Source organism: Ursus americanus, chromosome 7, assembly GCF_024610735.1.
Source record: "Ursus americanus isolate L20-20 chromosome 7, mUrsAme1.1.p, whole genome shotgun sequence".
NCBI lineage: Eukaryota > Metazoa > Chordata > Mammalia > Carnivora > Ursidae > Ursus > Ursus americanus.
This window is the reverse complement of record NC_142133.1, coordinates 79,303,267-79,328,399: the sequence shown is the minus strand read 5'-3', so window position 1 is coordinate 79,328,399 and position 25,133 is coordinate 79,303,267. Positions and strand designations below refer to the sequence as shown.

Genomic DNA, 25,133 nt, shown 5'->3' with positions numbered 1-25,133 from the left:
AGAAGGGAGGCCTATGTTACGAGCTCTCTCTAAATGTTAATACGCATAAAAATTCTAATGTGGAGAAAATATTAGTTCAAAGGTAAAATGGGTTTTCAAAAATTTGAAACAAGAATCTCTACAGAGTAATGTAAGAACCTCAGAGAGCTCCCCATTATTTTAGGAAATAACAGAGCAACTGAAACAGATCTCGTCTCATCACATTTCACACCACAGCAGTCTTCTCTTAAATGGAATATGGCTACCTACCTTGATTTTTGTGTCCAGTGACCTGATCCAATATTAGATACTTACTAAGTAATTCGTAGTTGTACTCTCTTCCCCTCTGCCCATGTATCTGTAAAAGCGATGATCTGCTACCACCAACAATTTACACGTGTTCTTCATGGGATTAGGGTCAGCTCTTCTCTTCACCCGACGAACAAGCTCTAATATGAATTTGTATGCACTATTAAATCAAAATTCATCAAAACAAGGAGTTTTTTTATAGTAACACTTTAAATCTAGCATATTTTTGAAACAAACATCATTTGAGCTTAGTATCCTTAAAGATATCTTCAACGGAAAACAATTTAGAGGAAGACAGAAAAGTAAAAAGTAATATGAGGTTTTAAAATCATAGAATTCAAAACCAAGGAAAAGGGCCTCCTTAATTTTTAAAATCAGGAAACTTTAAAAAAGTACCTAAAGTAGAACAACCTTCTAGTTTATTGTTGGGCTATGAAACTGTCATTTTCTTCTAGAAGTTTACAAATTAAGCAAAGTAATGGTAAGACTATCAAGATAATCAGACATTAAAAATTAGTTTATGGTAATAGGTCCTTTTTCTTATCAAATATCCAAATGAGAATTTATTTATATACTAAAATGTTAGTCATATTTTCTAAGTTTTCAAAAATGAAGACAGTAGAGTATGTCTCCAAGATGGTTAGGTTTTTAAATGACCCTAAAGTGATCTGTCTGGGGCGCTGGGCTGGCAGAGTCAGTAGGGCGGGCAACTCTTGACCTCAGGGTTGTGAGTTTGAGCCCGACGCTGGGTATGGAGATTACTTTAAAAAATAAAATCTTTGCAATGTCCAGGGTGGCTCAGTCAGTTAAGCACCTGACTTCAGCTCAGGTCATGCTCAGAGTCCTGGGATGGAGCCCTGCATTGCGGCAAGTCTGCTATCCCTCTCCCTCACTCTCCCCCTCCCCCCACTCGTTCTCTCTCTCTCTTAAATACATAAAAATTTAAAAATAAAATCTTAAATAAACAAAAAGTGATCTGTCCCAAGACTGATAACCTCTTTCTAAACAGCACAGACCTCTCTTGGTACCAACTAATTTCTTACAAACTTACCTAAACATTGTTTTTCAACAGTATTATTTTGTCATTTCTAAATACCCCAAACAAAAAAATTTTCCTCCTCTCCTACAGCCACTTAAATATATTATCAATCCTAATATCTATTTACAAAAAAAAAATTTCCCTCAGATCACTCAATTTCCCTTTTCTGTAGACTTTTTCCAATCTTTATTGTTACCATTATTTTCTAGTGTTTTCAGTTCTTACATTATAGGCAAAAGAATTAAAGAAATTTCTGAATAAAACTCTATTTGCAAGTGAAATACTATAATTACTAATCAACTAACAACCACCCCTACTGAAGACATAATGCTTGTTTCTTATTTGATATGTATTTTTAAGTCTTACCATCAGGTGGCTCTCTGTCTACCAGCCCTTTCGGAAGCAACTCTTCATTATCTGCCTTTATATAACCACACACTTGTGGAGACTGGAGACGTGAAACATTCTTGATATCTTCAGATTTATAAACTAGCATTCTTTTGTCTTTAGTATCATTAATTAGTCTCCAAAGTGGCTAAAACAGAAAACGTACATAATTGAGATGCAAAGTATAAGAATTCCTAAATACTCAAAAAAAGAATCCCTAAATACTCAATTTTTACAACACCCTTTGCTTTTAGATAACACTCATTTCCAGGTTAAGTAAACTGACTAGTCATTTTATCAAAAATAAATCATTTCAGGGGCACTTGGGTGGCTCAGCCAGTTAAGCGTTTGCTTCGCCTCAGGTCATGATCCCAGGGTCCTGGGATTGAGCCCCGCATTGGGCTTCCTGCTCAGCTGGGGGCCTGCTTCTCCCTCTCCCTCCACTCCTCCCTGTGCCCCCCCCCCAATTCTCTCTCTCTCACGCTCTGTCTCAAATAAAATCTTAAAAATAAATAAATCATTTCAATTTTTCTCAGTTTCTATGCTGGTAAATAAATACATGGATTATTCACCCTTTGATTTTATCTGCATATGAAAAAAGCATTATTTTGTACAAACTGTGAAACCTTTTAAAAGAAGATCCGGAAAAGGAAATGCATAACCTTTTCCATTCATTGAAAAACATTTATGTAACGTCTGCTGCACACCAACCCTACTTCAGGTGATGACCTACAGCAACAAATGGGAGATGAGCCTTCTGTCCCTGTACCCTTCTCATTCCGGTCTCCTTAGTATCTTCTTGCCGTGTGAAGGTTTTATACACGGGAGAGAAGACTGAAAACTTGCAGCAATGTGCCTAAAACTTATTAGCTCTTTCGGGGAAAGCAGTTAAAAAAAAAAAAATCTTCACTTCTCCTATTGCAAGGTCATAGTAAATCAGAACTAACATATTTGAAAGGTTACCCAAGTCAAGAACCAAGTTCCTGTAAGGATGCTGATCTCATCCAAACTAGGCAGCTTGTGAGGAAAGTACAAAAAAGATACTATGTGTATTCTCACACACACACACACACACAATTATATTTTATACATATATGGATATATGAACTCTCCCTCCATATCCATCATGGAAATGAAAATCTAAACCACAAGGACACGACTTCACATCCACCAGGATGGCTGGAACCAAAGACAGGTAATGGCAGCTACTGGTGAGGATGTGGAGAGTCAGAAGCCTCATATATTAGGGAATGTAAAATGGTGAGAATGTGGAGTGCAGCCGCCGCAGAACACAGTCTGCCAGTTCCTCAAAAGGTTAAAAATAGAGTTACCATATGACCCAGAAATTCCACTCCTGGTATAAACCCAAGAGAACTGAAAATACATGCTCCCACAGAAACTTGTTCACAAATGTTCATAGCAGCATTATTCAGAATAGCCAAAAAGGTGAAAACCACCCAAATGTCCAACTGATGAATAAACACAATGTGGCACATCCATAAAATAGAATATTATTTGGCAATAAAAAGAAATGAAGTACTGACACAGGCTACAACGTGAATGAACCTTAAAAGTATTCTAAGACAAAGAAGCCAGTCATAAAAGACCACTTACTGTGACTCCATTTATACGAATGACCAAGCAAATCTAAAGAGACCACGGATTAGTGGTTTCCCAGGACTAGCGGATTTGGGAGCAGAGTGGTGGGCTGCTAAAGGTACAGTATTTTTTTTGGAGGTGATGAAAATGTTCTAAAACTGATGGTGGTGATGACTTCCATAACTCTAGGATACACTAAAAGCCAGTGAATTACATACTTTAAATGAATAAGCTGTATAGTATGTGAATTTTATCTCAATAAAGCTGTTAAATATAGTTGACTCTTCACAATGCTGGGGTTAGAGGAACTGACCACCCCCATTGCAGCTGAAAACCCATCACATGTAATTTTGATGCCCCGAAAACAAATACTAATAGCCTACTATTTAACGAGAAGCCTTACCAACAACATAAACAGTCAACTCACATATCTTGTACATTACATGTATTATATACTATATTCTTACAATAATACCTAACTTCTTAACTTTTTCAGTAGTTCTAGGCTACATGGTTCATCTGCAACTTTTTTCAAATTGCTGCAAATCTCCAAAAATCTTTCAATACATTTACTGAAAAATATCTGCATATAAGTGGACCCATGTAGTTCAAATCCATGTTGTTCAAAGGTCAAGTTATGCGTGTGGATCTTCTTTCATAATCCACGTATGAGGTAGACTTAAAAAACAATGAGCTGCAGGGCTAGCAGAAAACTCAGAAAATTACCTAACCATCTCCTTGGCTGTAGGGACCTTCACTTGGCCTATGAATAGGAAAAGAGAAAAATGTTTTCTTTTGGATCAAACATTTCTAAATTCATATTAAGAGTTTCCTGATATAGTCATAGTCTGACACAGAAAAAGATAGCAGGATTTGGGATCAGAGATACCTCAAATGTACCCCTAATATGTGCCTTCAACAAGTAACTTATCTGAAGATAACTTTTCTCATTGAGTAAAGTACTGATACATCTATATTGAAGATAATGTAATATAATGGATCCAATTATATGTTAAGATTTCAAGATAAAAGTAGTTACTATTACTACTAATAAAATCCTATTTTCACCATTAACAAGTTGCCAGAAAAAGTCATTTGATGAATAACTAAATAAGAGGCAAGAACCTCTTGGACCCTAAATTGGGGGGGGGGGGATCTATGAGGGAGATTTTGAGGATGATTGGAGATTTTGACTACACATTTTTAGATATTACAGAATTATTTCATTTACTCAGGTGTGTTATTGTGGCTATGTAGAAAAATACGTTTACTGTTAGGAGATGCACCCTGAACCATTCGGGGTGAAATGTCATGATGTCTGAAACTTATTTTCAAAGGATTCAGGGGGAAAAAACAACAACAAAGCAAACATGGTATTATACTCGAGTTAAGGGTTCCAGGATATTCTACAATCCTTCTGTAAATCTGAACATTTTCAAAACAAAAAGGTAGGGAGAAAAAAATCATCTTATGATTAAAGTTTAACCCAGGCTTATTTATATAAATAGCAAGCTTGGGTGATAAAATCAGTGATGGCTTAAAATGTTTAATGGTGAAGTGTTAAAAATAAGATATATACATTTTCCTGTTTACTCTTATGCCTAAGACTTTATAATTTTTATATCAAGGTAAGTGCAGGTAAGAATTATGCAATAAAGAATATAAAAATCACCGCTGTAAGTAATAAACCACTTTTCCTATTAAAAGATTATTAATCTCATGCAGAAGTCCGTCAATAAACCTGATGAGTTTACTTTTAAGTAAACATCTCACAACAAAATATTAATTATATCCATTTTTGTACTTAATGAGGCAGGGAGACATGGATGGAAACAGAATTGCTAATTCTCCCAAAGGAATTTGGAAAAGTGAGGAATCTGAGCAAATCCTACATGTGCTCATTTCGAATTAAAAATTAACAGATTCTTCTAAGGAAATAAGCAGATACATACACGGTGGCAAAAACAACGCTGGGGATTCCCTACGCTGTTTTATCTTTCTGAGCACAAAACAAGATCTTTCCCAGCCTCCTTTGCAGGCAGCTCAAAGACAAGAGTTCCAGTTCCACCTGGATAGAAGTGATGCAGCCACTTCGAAGTCTGGCCCTTGAAAACCCCTGTGGAATTCTCTGGCTTGGTGTCCCATCTGTGGCAACCTCAAAGGATATGTATCCAGACATCAAAGCTACAAGGCGGAGGAGGACCACCCGACCCACATCCACCCGACCCACATCCACCTCAATGAGAGAAAGGAATGAACCCCTGCAGCTGCTCAGTCACAGGAGCAGCTAATGTGAAACTCTGGCACAGCCTACAGAGTTTCCTACCCTAACCCTAATTTCCTATCACCGAGTAACTAAATGCATGCACCAAAAGGCATGCCCAAGCTGCTCACTATAGCTTTTTTTTTTAAGATTGTATTTATTTACTTGACAGAGAGAGAGAGACAGAGTACATGCACAAGCAGGGGGAGCGGCAGAGGGAGAGGGAGAAGAAGGCTCGGGAGCCTCACATGGCCCGATCCCAGGACTCTGGGATCATGACCCGAGCTGAAGGCAGGCGCTTAACGGACTGAGCCATCCAGGTGTCCCTGTAGCATTTTTTATTTCAAAAATTAGAAACAAAAAAACTGAACATCAATAGGAGACTGGTTTAACAAGCGGTACGATGCTTCAAGGAAGCAACAGGCAGCATTTATTAAAACCCCAATTTAGGGCGCCTGGGTGACTCATGCAGTGAAGCATCTGCCTTTGGCTCAGGTCATGATCTCAGGGTCCTGGGATCAAACCCCATAAGCTCCTTGCTCAGTGGGGAGCAAGCTGCTTCTCCCTCTCCCTCTGCTTGCTGCTCCCCTGCTTGTGCTCTATCAAATAAATAAATAAAATCTTAAAAAAAAAAAACCCACCCTAATTTAGATCTTCATTTATTAATACGGAAAAAATGTTATTATAGTTAAATAAAAAACGCATGACAGCATATGTTAACCAAACTGATTTTAAATAAAAAGAATTTTTTTAAATGCATGACAACAGGGGCACCTGGGTGGCTCAGTTGGTTAAGCGGATACCTTTGGCTCAGGTCATGATCCTGGGGTCCTGGGATCATGTCCCATGTCAGGGTCCCTGCTCTGCGGGGAGTCTGCTTCTCCCTCTCCCTTTGTCCCTCCCCCTTGCTCGTGCTCTCTCTCATTCTCGTGCTCTCTCCCCCTCAAATAAATAATCTTTAAAAAAAAAAAAAAAGGGAAGGCTAACAAACTGTACATATTGTATGGTCCTAATGTTGTAAGAAAAAATCTGTACAATCACTTATTTGTGTATATATGTACAGAAAAAAATCTGGAAGGATACTCACCAAAATGTTAACAGCAGTTCTATCTACCAGTAGTTAGATTTCAGATACTCTATTTTCTGACAATTTCAGGGAGTATTTTTAAAATAAAGGTACTTTTTAAAAAATCAACTGACTAAAAGAATAAGTAAATTTAAGACTTAATTGTTTTGCCTATTTTGGAGTAAATGCTCATTTAATTTGTGCTAATTTTCTTTCTGGTAAGCTAGACTCGCCACAACACTGACATTAGATAGACTACATACTAGCAGACCAAAATAGACCACAAGGCCAAAGACAGACATTTCTCTTTCACAGTGATGGACAAATGACTAGTGGCCATGCAGTCTGGATATTAAAATTTACAGTATTTATAGCACCAGCATGCAGTCTTACCCTAGTCAGCACTCAGATACACATGAAACTTTCATTTTGACCAACCTTAATTACTGTTTTCCCACAGGTGCTCTGTTTTGGTGATATCACCACTACCTGGAGTATTCTCATCCTCCTAGAAACAGAAGCACTTCAATCCACAAATCTGTGGCAAACATTTTCTTTTCTGGGCTAGTATTGGACACGTGGTTATGTATCTTGTACAAATGCAGCTAGTTTGGTCTTGGTTTCTACTGCTAGTACTTCAGTGGAAGAATGGCCAGAGCCTGAGTTTCCTAGTTCTCTCTTTTAACTTCTCAGACTACAAACTATCACCTTTTATTGATCTTGTATTTCCTGAGCATCTAGGAGGGAACGGGAGAAATAAGACTTGACTTTTGTCTTTGAGAACATTAACACTTATAGAAGGATTATTAGAGAAAGAATTAAAAAATGAATCAGAGAAAGAAAGTTTTCTCTTCCCATTATCCACTCCACATGTGACTTTCTCTCAATTATGGCACTTAGAAATACAGGGTGCACCTTATGACAGCCTCTCAGATGTATAAAAAAATATTTTTTTTTTTTTATAAAAAAATCATCTACTTCACTGGTAAAAACTTTAAACACAAGGAAAAAAGAAGTAAGCATAATTAAAGATCTTTGTCTTCTTCAAACAACTGGGAAACAGCTTTTTTAACAGCTCCCCCCGCCAAAAAAAATGTATATACAGATTTACCTCTATATTATATTCTGCCCCATCTGTGTTGATTCTTATTGTAATATCATCATCTCCTATGTGGGCTAGAACTCTAGAGTCAGGCTCACCTTAAGAGAAAAAAAAAATGCCATCATTAAGAAATACTTGTATCAAAAAACAAACTATGCACTACTGTCAATAAAAATCAATCAAGTCCTTCATCAGAGTGGGATCTGCCTAGGTATTGTAGAAATCTACCACAAAGAAACACAGGCCCCAGCAAGCAGCAAGACATTCACACTCCTAAAGAGTAGTCGCAACTCATTTGAAACCTTTCTCTTTCCCTCAATCCTCTTGTAAGAATTACCTAGAGTGTGTTATAGGACAAAACCAAAAACAAACGCATACGTGTTCTTCCAAAACAACTTCACCTATTATTGGTTAGGAAAGAACTAAGAGGAGGGAGCCTGGGTGGCAGTCGGTTAAGCGTCCAACTCTTGATTTCAGCCTAGGTCACGATCTCACAGTCGTGAGATCGAGCCCCCCACAGGCTCTGTGCTGGGTGTGGAGCCTGCTTAGGATTCTCTCTCCCCTCTGCCACCCCTTCCACCCCCACCCAAAAAGAAAAGAAAAAAGAAAAGAAAAGAAAAGAAAAGAAAAGAAAAGAAAAGAAAAGAAAAGAAAAGAACAGAACTATAAGAGGAGGCAGAAAGCATGATCTGGAATACATAGGGCTGGAATTGCACTATTTGCAGATTTTAATGCCATTTCTTTTTTCTGCAGAGGAAGTTCCAGAAGCCACAATTGCTCATTTGATATACTGTCTTAAATACTTAACAGAATCATAAAGTTAATTATTTTATCTCCTAGCTTTCCTGTTTAAAATCTCATAAGGGAAGCCTACAATCCCTCCTTGGAGACAAGAGGAGGTTAAATTCTTATTAACTGGGAGGAAATTCATTTTAATCATTAAAACAGACAATTAGTATACATGCTTAGTAATCCCCATTTCCTCCTGTCTGAATGTTCCTCTTTCCAAACTTATATAACTCATATAAAGCAAACAATAGCACTTCTTTGACACCCCTTCTTCCTCCCACCAAAGAAGAATATGCAATCAAACTAGATCTGGATACCTAAAACCCCCAGACACAAAGGCAAACAAACAAGCTCCATACTAACCAACCACGTGTCCGCTGAAGAAGTCTTGCCATTTGACGGTGTACTCACTTTCATCTTTACCATCTACCACCACAACTTTGAAATTTTGGGAAAAGCGTTCAGTACTTGATGTCAGGTATAATTTAAAATGCCTAAAGAAAGAATGCATACATATCTTAGTCTAAGCACATAAAATTTTACTCAAAGCACATAAAATTAAACTTACTTAAAAAATAAGTTGACAGGGAGTTGACATTAATAAAACACTATGCAAGTTGTAACTACTGTTCTACTAGGTACTTAGCATTGTATCACCTGTAAGACGAATAGAGAAAAAAAAAATTTTTTTTTGACAAGTGTCTGTAGCTGTAAGAATCCGGCAAACCTTAAAAAGACTAGAATGGGGGGGGATTCAAACAGCTTATGCATTCATCTTTTCTGGAGACCGTGAAGAATAAGGAAACACACGTGGATAGTTTAAGTTGGAATCCTGCTTGTCTGAAAAATGTACCAAAGACGGGTATAATTAGAGAGGAATTACTGAACACCTACTCAGCACTACATGCTCTGCTTATACTGTCTCCGCTTCACACAGTAAATACTGACGGATGGAGGTCAATCAACAGACTCAAGGATACACAGCTAGTAAATGATGACATTGGAAACTGAACTTGCTTCATTTCATTTTTTTTTTAAAGATTTTATTTATTTATTTGACAGAGAGAGAGACAGTCAGAGAGAGAGGGAACACAAGCAGGGGGAGTGGGAGAGGAAGAAGCAGGCTCCCAGTGGAGGAGCCTGATGCAGGGCTCGATCCCATAACCCATAATGCCAGGATCACACCCTGAGCCGAAGCAGACGCTTAAGGACTGAGCCACCCAGGCGCCCCTGAACTTGCTTCCTTTCAAAAGCCTGTACTGTGCTGCCTCTAGCAACCAAGTTGGTCTTATTGCTGTGCAAAATTAATAACTTCTACTTTCTATATTTAAAAGCACTCATGCTTTTTTCTCCTTCTAAAGAAAACTTATCTTGAAAAAAATTAATCCACAATTCCTATGAGGAAAATAAATATAAGGTATCCAACACAGACACTAAAATACATACTCCAGTTCTTTAGTCGGCTTAATATTCTTTTGTTTTCTACCAGTTTCAGTCCTGACATAAAATCTGGGTGTGGTGAGCAAGGATTTTTCAATTATTATTTACCCTTACAATGTGTCCATGAACACCAAAGATAAAGGAACGTTTTTGATCTCAACCACAGGAACAAATTTTGTCAGCTGTGGGGTTGAAACTATGAAATGTTACTTCCCTGTGGGTTTGCCTAAGTCTAAACTGCCAGAAAGAATCTAGACTGGGACTGTCTCCATAGCAACAAATATTTTTAACTTTTTGAACATAACAAGGTAATTTTAGTTCGCTTGTGGTTTTTTAATGGTCAGAGGGAGAGACAATACATTATTTCAAAAATCCTTAGAACATCTCCTGTTCTCCTAAAACATATCTTCCCACACATTCACAGCTACATTTTTCCCTGTCAGTTATGCTGACAACTTTGTTAAAAAAAAAAAAAAAAAAAAGCATCCCTGTTCTAAATGCATTATTCAGTTTCAGAGCCCTTTAGGAGTCTTGATATTACTTCTACTTAATGTTCTTTCCAGAAAAATCACTGAAATTGTACCCTGTTTTCTATGCTAAGAATCTGCTCTTCTATAAAGATAAGGACCAATGGATGGTAAAATTCCTTTTTTCTGACTTTCCAATCTTCACCTTTGAGCTATAAGACCTCCAACAAGATATGTCGGTCAGAATTTATTTTACTTTATCCTCCCAAAATTATGAGAAGTCATGTACTTAGACTTCCTTTAGCATTTTATCTTTCCAAGTTTTGATTTAAGGATTTACAGTAACTACAAACTAGTGTTAATCCACCTGAATTGACAGTATTTTCCTTTTTGTGTATATTACACAATGTCTAATTAAATGTCACCATATATAGTTAAAATTTTTCTTATGATGAGAACTTTTAAGATCTACTCTCTTAGCAACTTTCACATATGCAAATACAATATTAACTATAGTCACCATACTGTACATTACATCCCCTATGACTTATTTAAGACTGGAAGTTTGTACCTCGCACCTGTTTTTAATGGTCCATTTAGCTGGATATGTATCCATTTCTTTCCTAGTTCTAGCCCTCTTCAAAAAATTTGAGATATTTCACTTTTAAGAGGAATATCTAAATTTTTTTAAAGTGTAACATTAAAAAAATAAAAGTTTAACATTATCAAAAAGTAGTAAAACTATATATATTTTTTAAGATTTTATTTATTCATTTGACAGAGATAGAGACAGCCAGCGAGAGAGGGAACACAAGCAGGGTGAGTGGGAGAGGAAGAAGCAGGCTTCGAGCGGAGGAGCCTGATGTGGGGCTCGATCCCAGAATGCCGGGATCACGCCCTGAGCTGAAGGCAGACACTTAACGACTGAGCCACCCAGGCTCCCCCTAAAACAATATTTTTAACTTCTTCATTACTTTAGAATAATAGTATTTCTTGATTTATAAAACAGAGGAAATGTAACTTCTAGGCAAGCTTCATGCTTTTTTCTTCATAAAATATCTGGTCCAAAGGTCTCCTACACAGTTAGATACATTTTCATTTGAACACTTCACGTGGGGGCGCCCGGGTGGCTCAGTTGGTTATACACCTAGCTTTGGCTCAGATCACGATCCCAGACTCTCTGGGATGGAGCCCCAAGTCTCTTGCTCCCTGCTCAGTGGGGATTCTGCTTCTCCCTCTCCCTCTGCCCCCGACCCACCCCCAGCTTGGGCTCTCTCTCAAATAAAATCTTTAAACAAAACAACACTTAAGATGGAAACTCTGTAAAATAAATTACAAATCTCCCTGCTTCCTTACACAGAGAGATAATATGTAGATACTGTTGAACATTTTCTTAGAGAATCAATGTCATCTATGAGACATGAAAAGAGCAGGAATGTGTGTGCTTATGGGACTATTTCCTCCCATAGAAAAGACTCTATGAGCCACCTCAAACCTAGCTTTAGGGGAAAAAAAATCCAGAAAGCTAAATTTTGAGTTATTTTGCAGTTTTACCCTTATCCTTTGCTCCTATTTATCTCTTACAACTATATCTGCTCCTTCACCAAAATCCCTATCGGCACAGCAGAAATAGCACAGGCTTGTATTCAAATCCTTTATCTTCCATCTACTAGCTGAGTGACCTTGAGCAAGTTACCCAACCTCTCTGAGTCTCAATTTTTTTTTCCCAAAAGCAAAGTAACGAAAACGTCTTTGTGGAGCACGGTGAGGGTGAGAGATAGCATGTGCAAAATGCCTCCTCAAGTAACTTACACAAAGTAAGTACCGGATAAACTATGACTACTATTATCATCACCGCTCAAATTTGCTATAGGTCTGGAAGCTGGATAACCAATACGACAATATTTTGACATGAACTCTGACAGGAAGAAATTATTCAGAAAGAATCTAAGGATGATGGCAATAACTGAAAAAAACCAAAAAGATATTGTAAAATATATCTGCATAAAATATCAGTTACACATATGATAAATAAACTAAGCATGACTATGATTCAGGAACCAAATAAATAAACCAACCAGAAAAATGGTAAAAGGATATGAAAAGGTAGATACAGAAAAATAAATAACTTACAAACACATGAAAAGATGCTCAATTTCACACAAAATGAAAATCAAGACAACTATGAGACACCATTCCCTTTCACAGGGACAAAAATAAAGGGCTGATAAAACCTCGTATTGCCAAGGGTAACAGGAAACAGGTAAGCTCATACACTGCTGCTAGAAGAATATATTGGGCTAATGTCTTTAGGAAGAAATATGGTAACACCAGTAAACATTTATAGTATGTATACCCTGGACTCATTCTCCTTTCAGGAATGTATCCTATAAAAATACCTAGACAAGTTATATTCACAAAGATATTTATTGGAGCGTTGTTTGCTATAGAAAACAAAAATCACTTCGGTTAAACAATATGTATCTGTGGGTTATTAGCCAACAAACCATTACAATTCTATGCAATATTTATGCAGCTGTTAAAAAGAAGGTAAATCTACTTATCTATATTACCTACATGTACATAGTTCTACATGCGAAAAATATGCATTAAAATCTTTTAGAGGTTTATTGGGGAAACCTCTCTGCATCTGTGAAGTTTGAGGAAGAAGTGAAAATTTCTTATACCCTCCATAGTTTGGTTTTTAAACCAAGTGTATGTATTACTTTCTTTTTTTAAAATATTTGTTGGGGGGCTCCTGGGGGGCTCATTCAGTTAAGCATCTGCCTTCAGCTCAGGTCACGATCCCAGGGTCCTGGGATCAAGCCCCACATCAGGCTCCCTGCTCACGAGAATCTGCTTCTCCCTCTGCCCCTCTCCCTGCTCATTCTGTCTCTCACTCTCTCAAATAAGTAAAATCTTAAAAAGATTTTTAAAAAATGAAGATTAAAAAAAAAAAAATAGGCCTTCCCTAACAAATGGGGGCCTAACCTACAGAGTAATTCAGTCCATTTACATTCTTTCAGGGTGTGTTTTGATATTAGTAAAGCTGCCTAAAAAGACTTTAGAACGAGGCCTGCAATTATCTAACAGATTTACATCTGCAAATTATAAGAAAAAGTAAAATTACTGCCCAAACAGACCACATCAATTTATGCCACGATGTAAGAGGAATTCAATATACTCAGAGTACTGAACTCTCTATCCAGCTTACCACAAGGCTGTGGGGTCCTGAACAAATCCTTGATCTCTAAACCTCAGTGTCTTCATATATAAAATAAAGATAATATTTAGTACAAAGGTGATGGTTCTAAAGTAGCACAAAATATTTTAAGGTATTATAAATCATTCAATTAATTAAAATCCTTTGTTAGAATCCCATAAACATTATTACCATCATTAATACTTTCGGAATACCCATTTGCTTGTTTTTAATAATCATCACTTTGAATTTTAGAATAAGCAATATAAGAATTATGACTGACTGTAATTACATCAATTACATATTTTTAAAATGTAACTTCCTAAGTCTCCAGTAAACACCCTTATTTTTCTACTTTTGCCAAATTAAGTTCCCCACTGCCCCAGTATTTTTCTATAAATAGTTCAAATTACCTTTTCAAGGCTGAAAAAGTCAGTAGTGTTTCTAAATGTGTTGAGGCCTGTAGATCCCTTTTTCTTACTGAGTGCTGTTGAATATTGGATAGAGAGAGGATATCGTAGTCTGAGAGTAAAGAATCAAGCTTTTCTGAAACAAAGATAAAAAGGTTATTAACACCTAAAATTACTAATCAACTATAATATCACTAAAATGACAAGGTCTGACAACAAACTTTCTGACATAATGTGTTTTGAAGTGCTAAGCACAACCTATGAAGCATTCTTGCCAAAATAAATAAAAAGCAAAAAAACAAATTAAATCTGAATTTAATCAAGACCTAAATTCCAGTTTTTAAGACATAAAGGGATTAGATTGCCAAATTAACTAACAACCTTAGGAAGCAGTCAGCCACATCCAGAATGCCAGAATTCCTATAGAATAAATGAACCAATTTCTTCAGGAAATAAATGGTATGGGAAAGAAGGGACAAATGGAGACATAATACAGTGGACCTCCCTTATCTGAGGTTTCAAGTTCCAAGGTTTCAGTTACCTGAGGTCAGCTGTGGTCTGTCAGAAGGTCAGTACACATGAGCCTAACACTAGGTCAAAATACCTACATCATTCACCTCACTTCATCTCAACATGTATGCAAGTTTATCATCTCACATCATCACAAAAAAGGTAAGTATAGTAAAATAAGATCTTTGGAGGGGTGCCTGGCTGGCTCAGTCGGTAGAGCATGCAACTCTTGATCCTGGAATTGTGAGTTCAAGCCCCACATTGGGCAGAGAGCACACTTAAAAAAATAAGGATCTTTGGAAGACAATTTTGGTGACTGTAGTCTCTGCAGAAACTAAGAATATGTGAACTGATCCTTTCCTCTTAACAAATAACACTACAGAAGCAATGGTATTCAAAATCATTCCACTGGACTTAGAATGTCCTTACAATATAGCACGAGGAATTTAAAATACAAGTATAGTGTTACTGAGGTTAAATATGCCCATAAAACCACTTTTAAAAGAACTGACCCAATACTCTTCTCTTCCTCTTCTCCTACATATCCTCAATTGGTTCACTTGCCAGTTCATTAATTCACTGTTAGTGCCAGGCTCTGGTCTCAGTAATGACAGAGCAAAGTCCTTGCCTACTGCACCACTCATTTTAATGTGGGAGAGACACACAATGCACAATATAGAGGTCAGTGCTACGGACATGAAAGCAGAATAGCAAAGACAGGGAGTAAGCAAGGCCAGTTTATAAAGAGTGGTCAAAAGAAAGACGCTTCACTGTTACGCAATATTTAGGCAAACCTGAAGAAAACAAGAGGTGAGCATGCTGTTTTATGATGAAAGTAAATTTCATCAAAGTTCATCCAAACCGGGGCGCCTGGGTGGCTCAGTCAGGTAAGCGACCAACTCTTGATTTCGGCTCAGGTCATGATCCCAGGCTCATGAGATCCAGCCATGTAGGGCTCTGTGCTCAGTGGGGAGTCTGTTTCTCTCCCTCTCCCTTTGCCCCTCCTCCAGTGTGCACGTGCTCACTCTAAAGTAAATGCATAAATGCATAAAATCTTAAAAAAAAAACCATCCAAGGCTCTGACTCATGATAATATTAAATCAAGTGGCAGCAAATTTCGCATTTGTTGGGTGCCACTTGTTTTCCATCAAAATTTCCTTTAAAATTTAATCCATACAAAAGCTGTTTCAAAAGCCATCAATCACTTTTAAGCCAATAGATGGTCCTTGGTGATGTGGCCTTGTTAATTACAATGCTTAGCAGCACTAATGAAAAACCTTCAAGAAACTTACTATTTATTCAACTTTTTTTTTTCTTTTTAACATAGGCTCCACGCCCAACGTGGAGCTCAAACTCATGGGCCCAAGATCAAGATTTATATGCTCTACCAACTGAGCCAGCCAGGTGCCCCTACTCAACAATTTTGAGTGTGTGTTCCCTATAAGACACCTTGCTGGGTGTTTTATTATGTAATCTACACAAACACACCTGGCATAGTATCCCCTTCTCACAGATGAACAAACAAGCTCAGGGAGAAGTATATCACAAAACTAATTTAGCATAGAACCAAGATTTGAACTTGAGCTTCTCTGGCTGAAAACCCCAAGCTTCACAGATGTCATACTTATGAAACTCCTTAAAAATATCCTAGCTCTGGGATGCCTGGATGGCTTACTCAGTAGAGTATCTGACTCTTGATCTTAGGGTCCTGAGTTCAAGCCCCACATTGGGTGGGGAGCCTACTTTAAATAAATTAATTTTTTTTAAAGTTAAAAAAAATATATCCTAGGGGCACCTGTGTGGCTCAGTCGGTTAAGTGTCTGCCTTCAGCTCAGGTCATGATCCAAGGTCCTGGGACCAAGCCCCACATCAGGCTCCTTGCTCAGCGGGGAACCTGCTTCTCCCTCTCCCTCTGCCTGCCACTCCCCCTGCTTGTGCTCATGCTCTCTCGCACTCTCTGTGTCAAATAAATAAATAAAATCTTAAAAAAAAAAAATTCCTAGCTCTTCTTGGACCTCCTACTTCTTGGCCTCCTACTTTGTGAAGTGCCGACCAAACATGACCTTGCCTCCCTCTAAATTCTGTAGCCCTTTGTTAATACCTTTTTTCCTGGCATGTTTGTGTTTTGTCTTATCTCACGAATAGACTGTAAAACAGCCAAAAGGGAGCTGGGTTGTATTATTCAAAGTAACCTTACCTCACAAAACCCAGCATAGCACCTTGCAAAAAACAGCACTGCTGTGTGTACAAATTGCACAAATCCTCGATGCTGAGATGCTGATACAATCCTTCACAGCTCTTCAACTTCCCTGATACAAGTTGGTACATGAATTCAGTTTCATTCAAGATCATAATCACTCCCACTGCCTGAGAAACTTAACCTCAATACTGTAGTGTCATTGTCAATAACACAGGCTATTTGTTCTCAAAGTGTGGTCCCCACACCAGCAGCATCACCTGAGAACTTGTTAGAAAGGCCAATTTTCAGGTCTCCTCTCAGTCCTACTCAGTCAGAAATCCTCGGGTTGAGGCCCAGTGATCTGTGTGTAACACGCCTTCCACGTGATACTGAGGCATTCGGGTTTGAGAACCACTGAACTAGGCTCAAGGAAGCAGCTCAAAGTGAAGATAAAAGCTTTAGGCACAAAGACAGTCCTTATTCAGCCTTGCATTATTTTTAAGAACAAAAATCAGAAACAAGGTAAATTAATAATGGAGAAACAGATGAATTATAGCACTTCCAAATGATAAAAAAAAATCTATAATCATTAAAAATGCTGGTAACAACAGATTTTTAAAACATGGGAAATACACTATAATATTAAATAAACAAGCGTAGATTCAAAAATCTATTCATATTGCATAATCTTAACTATGTATTAAAATAGGTCTAGAAAAAAGAAAGAGCACGATGGTAACATCACTGGTTATCTTTAGGTATATTTTCCATAATAAGCACTTTTAAAATGTAGCTTGCTAAAGCACTTTAAAATACCTAACTAATGTGTTTCAACTGTAATTTGTCCTCTTATAATAACTAGATATCTCACAATGGATGCCCTGGAGCCATTCCAGACAACATGGTAAAAGCATTCCCCTCATGCAACAACCAGAGATCCTGCTCTCACCACTGCCCTTCGCTAGCAAGGAGCCTCTCGCATACTTGGTATTTCCCCGTACTTCCCCTCCAAAATTCCAACCACTGGTAATCTCAACTTTCTATAGATTTTTCAACAGGATTTGAAACACTTCCCAAGGGGTTATCTTTTATCTATATCCAAACATCTCCATAAACTTAAGTATAAGCCACTTCATTATCTTTCTTAGCACTCCACAATGGCTGCCCCACACTCTCTAGAATGAGAACACCTTCCCTGCTTTCTACAAGTTGTTCCAGCAGTCCCGTAAACAACTGAGCTTTTCTCATTTTAGCTGGCTACAAACACAAAATTAGAAAACAACAGACACAATTCAAAAGGTCAGACTAGAGTACTACTTTATTTAGGTATCCCCTGCCCAACGCTCCCCACTCTTCTCTGCCACATGGTATGGCTTCCCTCACTTGGCCTCCTCTAGTCTTAGAGACTCTACCCTCCCCTACTGCTTTTGTATCTTTGCCACCCTCACAGCTCCCTTCCTGCATACACATTCTGCACTTCACTTTCCTCCCTTCCACCAAACCCCACCTATTCATTTCTTCAACATCTACTGAAAATGTTCCACCTTCCAGGCACTAGGGATAAATGGAAAGAAAGAAAGATTTATTTCTGATATTATGACACTGGAGGAAAGACCACCATACAAAAAAAGTATAAAGTATGTAAAGTACCAAGGGAGTTGCAGGAAGTTATGGAAGGACAGAGCAGATGACAACCCCTGCCTGGAGAGCCAAGGATGCTTTCCCAGGGAAACAGTATTGAAATTAAGACCAAAAGGATGAGAAGACCACCAAGAGAAAGAAAGGATAGGGTTCTAAGTAGAGGGCATAACACATACGCTGAGGTCCCCAAGAAACACAAAGCATAATACTCAAAGAAATGAAAGTAACTCACTGAAGCTGGAGGACGTAACGGCACACAGATGGGAAGAGGTGTGAGACAGGAGGCAGGCAGAATTCGGTCATAGAGGGCCGGGGAACTAAGTTAAGGATTTTGGACTGTGGATAAGGCAACAGCTAAAAGAAATTTCACTGTGACTGCAGTGTGGAGCGTGGCCTAGAAGGGAACAAGACCAAAGTCTGGGAAATCAGCTAGTAAGCAGTCAAGCAATCCAGGCAGAGATCAAGAAAAGACCCCCAGGTTTCTGGCATGGGTACATAGGTAGATAGTGGCACCACATTCACAGAGATTAAAAAACACAAGTAGGAGCAGGTTTGGGGGAGGAACTAACAGAAGGGGACAGCTGGATGCTGGAAGATTCTGGAGTTCCACACTACAACTTGTTCTTTATATAGTTTGCAATTACACTGTTCGTTTACAAAGGACTTTTCTGCATTAAGTCATCGTATATTTGCAGTTGTGTCACTGATAAATCACACCGTGATTTTAGGCAGGGAGAAATCAAATCTGTTTGGTACGGTTTTCAACACTGACATGAGCAGTAAAAAGCAGCTGATACTTCATTCCTTCTACATGTTCTCAAAGAATAAGGAGAAAGCTGGAGCTTCAGGCCTACAATAAACTGGCTTTCTTGATGTAGGTGTGAAGTGGCCTACCGATTTGATAAACCTACCACTCCATCCTGCTTTTACACCCAAACTGTTTCATCTCTGGTATGTGCTTTTATGGCCATTGACTGATACAATGACAAACTATACCCATATTTCTTTCGTCAAGGCCAGAGTCAACACTTTTAAGATAAAACCAATTTTTTAAGTGTTTTTTTTTTAAAGATTTTATTTATTTGCCAAAGAGAGAGAGAGAACACACACAAGTGGGGGAGCAGCAGGCAGAGGGAGAAGCAGGCTCCCCGCTAAGCAGGGAGCCGATGCAGAACTCGATCCCAGGACACTGGGATCAAGACCTGAGCCGAAGGCAGACGCTTAACCCACTGAGCCACCCAGGTGTCCCAGGATAAAAACAATCAACTGTTGTATGAAAAGAGTCCAGGAACATTTGTGGGCCTTTTACTTAATTTCTCCTTTCTTTTTGCAATACACTGCATGTTCTTGGAATATAACTTGCAAGTATAATGCAGAACCCCCGTAGCCCTCTACTCACTCTCGACTACCCTGCTGTAGGGAGTACAAAGAGTTTCCCAAGAGGACACTATCAGTGTCATGCTCCTAGTTCTGGTGTCAGAAGTGGAAAAGAAAAAGCCAAGACTGCTGTGAAGTGTTCAGTCTGCTTGTGCAGAAGACACGAGACCTTAATGCACTTCAGGACTCCCCAAATTATGCAGGAGAAGGCAGTGACCCGGCCAGGTTACTGTGAAGTAGGCCCTAGATGTGGGTGAATCCCTCCCTGAAACTAAGGATGAGAAAAAGGAGAGCAATGCTCTCTGCTAGGCAGTGGAGCCCAGAGCCTGGGAATTAAAAACTTAATTTTCTGGGTTTACACCAGGTAGGGGGGATGGAGGATGAGCTGCCTCAATAATTCCCTCTCAAGAATTCTTTACCAAGGCCAAGATTCTCCAGCAAGACCAGTCACATGGAAACTCTGAGACCAAATAAAAGTCAACACAACCCAAGAGAACCTCTAAGGAAACCGGGATTGGTCCATACAGCTCTGTAGTTGAAAGGGACACAAATCCAGGTTAGGCAATGAGACTACTTCCACAATTTCCAGCACCCCTGTCTCTTCCTAGACTAAACATTGTATCCTATACTTTCTTCTCATCAAAGAGAAGGCAAATATTTTTGCACATGTTATATCTGAAGTGCCTGTGAATACAAAAATGGAAATATCAAGTGGGCAGTTGCATACAGGAGTACGGAGCTTCAGAGAACAAGTCTAGATCAGAGTACATATTCAGTAGTTATCAGAATACAATCAAATGTAAGTGAAACCAGGGCAGCAGATGAGACCTGTCAAGGCCTACAACTCATGTTAAAAGAAGAGAAGGGAAGAGAAAAATAAATCGTGTGAGGAGGTAGATACCAATCCCCTTGGCTGATTTTAGGGCTAAGTTAAGGGATATATGAAAAAGCACTTGATTTCACTTCCCTACCTCAGTAAAACCCATTTCCTACTCCAGTCCCCCCTCCATCAATCTTTTTCAGACTTTCTTTAAAATTATACTTCCAAGTGAAAATACCATCCCTCACATACAAAATGGTAAAGAACCCAAAAATCTGGTGCGCCGGGGTGGCTAAGTCATTAAGCATCTGCCTTCAGCTCAGGGCGTGATCCCAGGGTCTTGGGATTGAGCCCCACATCGGGCTCCCTGCTCCACTGGGAGCCTGCTTCTTCCTCTCCCACTCCCCCTGCTTGTGGCCCCTCTCTCGCTGGCTGTCTCTCTCTCTGTCAAATAAATAAATAAAATCTTTATAAAAAAAAAAAAAACAAAAAACAATGACACTTGGCCTCAAAGGACACCTACACTTAATGTTCTGGAAACTCTGTAGAAGCCAAAAGGATTTCTCCCAATATCTCCACCATGGCTCTCTGCTGAACTCCTCATTCTACTCTAGAAATACAGTTTATCTCTGACTAGTTCAAAGCAGACTGGCATGAAATCTCCTTTGGAACAGTTAGGGTGGTTAAGTGTTTCAGTTTCAAAGGAATGCAGCCTGTAAGCAAAATGAACATCAAAAGAGGAAGCCAGATGTCAAAAATATTGAGCAAAATGGGGCTGTCAATAATGAAAAACAAGCACTGCAATGTGGAGAATCCCCACACCAATAACCTCAAGGTAAATTTCAAAATTATGTTTCAGATACAAACCTTCAACCCTCATCTGTGACCTATATTTTTTCCCTCCACCCACTACATCCTCTTTTATTATAAGTAACACAAAGGGAAAACACTTTTGAAATCAGAGTGAGACTTATACACCCCAGCTGCAACTTCAACAAGATATCATCATGACTAAGTTCACATGACTCATAACTTTCCTGAATTATGCAACTCATAACAGTTCAATTGAAATCATCTTGAGTGTCCCGTGGAGTACTCCAAAAGCCAGGATCCTAGTATATATTTCTATCCTTCAGAAAAATGATATCAAATCCCAGGGTGCCTGGGCGGCTCAGTCAGTTAAGTATCTGCCTTCAGATCAGGTCATGATCTGAGGGTCCCGAGACTGAGCCCCCTGTCAAGCTCCCTGCTCAGCGGAGAGTCTGCTTCTCTCCCTCTCTCTCCCTCTGCACCTAACCACACTCTTGCTCTCTCTCTCTCAAATAAATAAGTAAAATCTTAAAAAAAAAAAAATCCTTCATCAATATTTAGTACCGAGAGGCACATGGCTGGCTCAGTTGGTAAGACATGCAACTCTTGATCTCAGGGTTGTGAGTTTGAACCCCACATGGTGGGTAGTACTTTAAAAAAAAAAAAAAACACAAACACAAAAAACTTAATACTAAGCTTAGAGTAACATTTATAAGACCAGTAGGCTATAATAAAACATGCTCTTTAACTATAAAACTATTTGATTTTGACCAGTTCAATCTAAATAATGGTACGGTTAAGTTAAGCAACTAATCACATCTGGAGCCTTCTCTCTCTCTCTCTCTCTCTCTCTCTCTCTCACACACACACACACACACACACACACACACAAAGTCATTCTTCAAAAGAAAAAATACCCACAAGGCATATGTTTATCACTGCAAGAATGTGACAACTCGCTATACCTTTCTGAGACTCATTTTTCTTACTGTTTTACTTTAAAAACTAAAACATGATCTATCAGGTTCCTTTCAACTCTACAGTCTCTAAGTGCCCCCACCAGGAGCGTCCTTATTTTCCCTCTTCACCTACCTAAACTTAAAGTCTGGGCTTGAGTATCACCTCCTTCAGGTAGCCTTCAATAACTTTCCCAGGCTAGGTTCAGTGCCTCTCAATGATAACAATACTTGTCATAGGGGCGCCTGGGTGGCACAGCGGTTAAGCGTCTGCCTTCGGCTCAGGGCGTGATCCCGGCGTTATGGGATCGAGCCCCACATCAGGCTCCTCCGCTATGAGCCTGCTTCTTCCTCTCCCACTCCCCCTGCTTGTGTTCCCTCTCTCGCTGGCTGTCTCTATCTCTGTCGAATGAATAAATAAAATCTTTAAAAAAAAAAACACCAATACTTGTCATAATGTACTGTATCACTCTCCTCCATGTTGTTTTGGAACTATTTAGATCTCTCTGTACCACTATGCAAATGCTTTTTGAAGATGGATATTATCTGATCTGTTTTCAATGCCATACATAATACTTGCACACAGTACATGCTCTTCTAACATTATGTGAATAAATGGATAAGTCTATGCATTTTTCTGGCACTGGTGGTCAGCACTTTGCAAATAAAAACACACAGTTAAAAAAAAAAACCTCTATGATCTGTGAATGTTGTGGAGGATTCATCTAGAAAGTAAGGTTTTTATACTATGTGAATCCTTAGGATTCACACTACTTATTTTACCACCTGTGAACAAAAGCATGATAATAAAAATGAAACTGCTGTGTTACAGTAAAAATCTAATTTTAATATCTCAAAATACATGTTTGTTTTCATTAACATTTATCTTTATGAAGTAGATCCTTACTCTATCCCTCCATCCTGACCACCACTATCTCAAAATTTTCCTTCAATATATACTGACTTATCACATCTCAGCCCTTCCCAACAAGCTCCCTTGCCTGTCATTACACTAGTCACCTGTAATCCATTTCAATTTGAGATAACCACAAAGCAGCTGTTCAGGTGAGAAAACTAAACACCTTTAATACACTCAGTCAATTAGAATTTCTGTCCATTAAATTAAAAACTTGCCAGGTAAACTAATCTGAAAGTTTTAATTAGCTATAAAGAAAACCCACATGGTGTCTCAATCTGCACAACACTACAGGTGGAATCATGGTGGGATTTGGAGACCAATACAACCATGAAAAATCAACTTTGCACACTGGGGGGGGGGAATAAACCATGTTTCATACTTAATTACTAAACTGTCTTATATGTCAACTTCTGTAAGGCAAAGAATCCTAAGACTTCAGAAGTTTACACAAATTTCACATCTCTTAATGTAGTCCATCCTAAAATCCAATCTCTTTAGAAAATCTAAACAAGAGTGGGTGGGGGAAGGGATAATTGGGTGACGGGCATTAAGGAGGGCACCTGATGCAATGAGCGCTGGGTGTTAAATGCAACCGATGAAATCACTAAATTCTACCCCTGAAACTAATAATACACTACATGTTAACTAAATTAAAATTTTAAAAAGATGTGGGGAAAAAAGGGGGGGAGAGAAAATCTAAAAACCCTCTACTTCCTGGGCACAAAACTGATCAAATTGGTCATCCCTGATAATTTTTTTGTTTAAAATGGCAAGAAAGGCATTCAAGCGGTATCAAAGAGCTGGCTTGGTAGGTTTAAGCGCCCCCTCCCTGCACCCCCAATAAGCTACAATTTAAGTAAGTACATGCTTACAAATTTCGCAAAACACAAGTCCAAGGTGAGTTCTCCAGTCACCGCCTTCCAACCAGATAACTACATAAGAACCTCCTACAGCAGAAATTCTAGTTCGCTCCTTGCAGAGCCAGGAAGAGCTGGGGAGCTTTGGGCCCTTCCTATCCGCACCCCCCACCCCCACAAGTCCTGGCTTTGGGAGGAACACCTCGGTAGGGCAGGGACCTGGACCACATCTCCCTCCCCAAACACGAGCCAACACCATTCCCCCTACCGCTTTCCCAAACACACTCTCCAAACACAAACTCAGGAGGCAGACCCCTCCCAGGCCCTCAGTCACTCCGGGGCCCCTTCCAGTATCCCTTTCCCATTCAGAAAGACAAGCTCAGTTCCCTTCCTTCCCTAAACTCCGAGAGCCACACCCCCTTCCTGCACCAAAAACTTAGGGACGCGCCACCGTCGTCCAATACCCCGCCCCTAAACACCTGAAAGATCCTGCTCCCCTGCTCTTCCCCGAAAGCAGCGCGCTCCAGGCGCCCAGCGCCGGCCCTAAGCCAACTCTCCCGGGTCTTTACCGAGTCGCTCCGGGGACTCGTCCGGAGGTCGCGGCGCCAGCACGAAAGGAACCACGCTGGTCAAGAAGAGGAGACACTGCCTCATGTTCCCGGCCCGGCCACCGGCTCCACCTGTCTGGGCAGCCTTCGCCTGACGGGGGCTCGGGACACTGCTCACATTGGGAGAGAAGGGGATCCGCCCGGCCCTGCCCCTCAAGCCTTTTTCCTCCCGCGCCGCCTACCGGAAGACTCTAGAGCCCGGCTCGAGGCCCCCGGAAGTGCAGGCAGCGCTCCGAGAGGGCAGCTCAGCCCGCTTCCGGCCGTCGCCGACCCCCGCACCGCCCACAGCCGGAAGGCTGGCGCCGCGCGGCATGCCGGGAGCCCTCACCCCGCCCCGTGCGGGCGCCCCGCCCCCTCACCGCACCTCCGCCCTCCCCTTCCGTCCCCCCGGGGCGCGGCCGGCG

The 25,133-nt window shown here is 39.7% G+C and overlaps 1 protein-coding gene across 2 annotated transcripts in view; it reads right to left on the bottom strand.

Annotated features, from left to right (window-relative positions):
* ADAM17 (ADAM metallopeptidase domain 17) overlaps positions 1-24,895 on the bottom strand; it is a 49,954-nt gene extending 25,059 nt beyond the window's left edge. The window contains exons 1-6 of one of the 2 annotated variants that reach the window (XM_045775951.2): positions 24,691-24,895; positions 14,056-14,188; positions 8,897-9,027; positions 7,754-7,842; positions 1,694-1,862; positions 295-428 (exon numbers count right to left, since the gene is read on the bottom strand). In XM_045775951.2, coding sequence (XP_045631907.2) covers positions 295-428; positions 1,694-1,862; positions 7,754-7,842; positions 8,897-9,027; positions 14,056-14,188; positions 24,691-24,775 — 741 coding nt within the window. In that variant the 5' untranslated portion in view covers positions 24,776-24,895. Of the gene's footprint in view, positions 1-294; positions 449-1,693; positions 1,863-7,753; positions 7,843-8,896; positions 9,028-14,055; positions 14,189-24,690 lie in introns of those variants that run through there. The other variant, XM_045775953.2, reaches the window with a different exon arrangement.
* Positions 24,896-25,133: the final 238 nt, after the last annotated feature.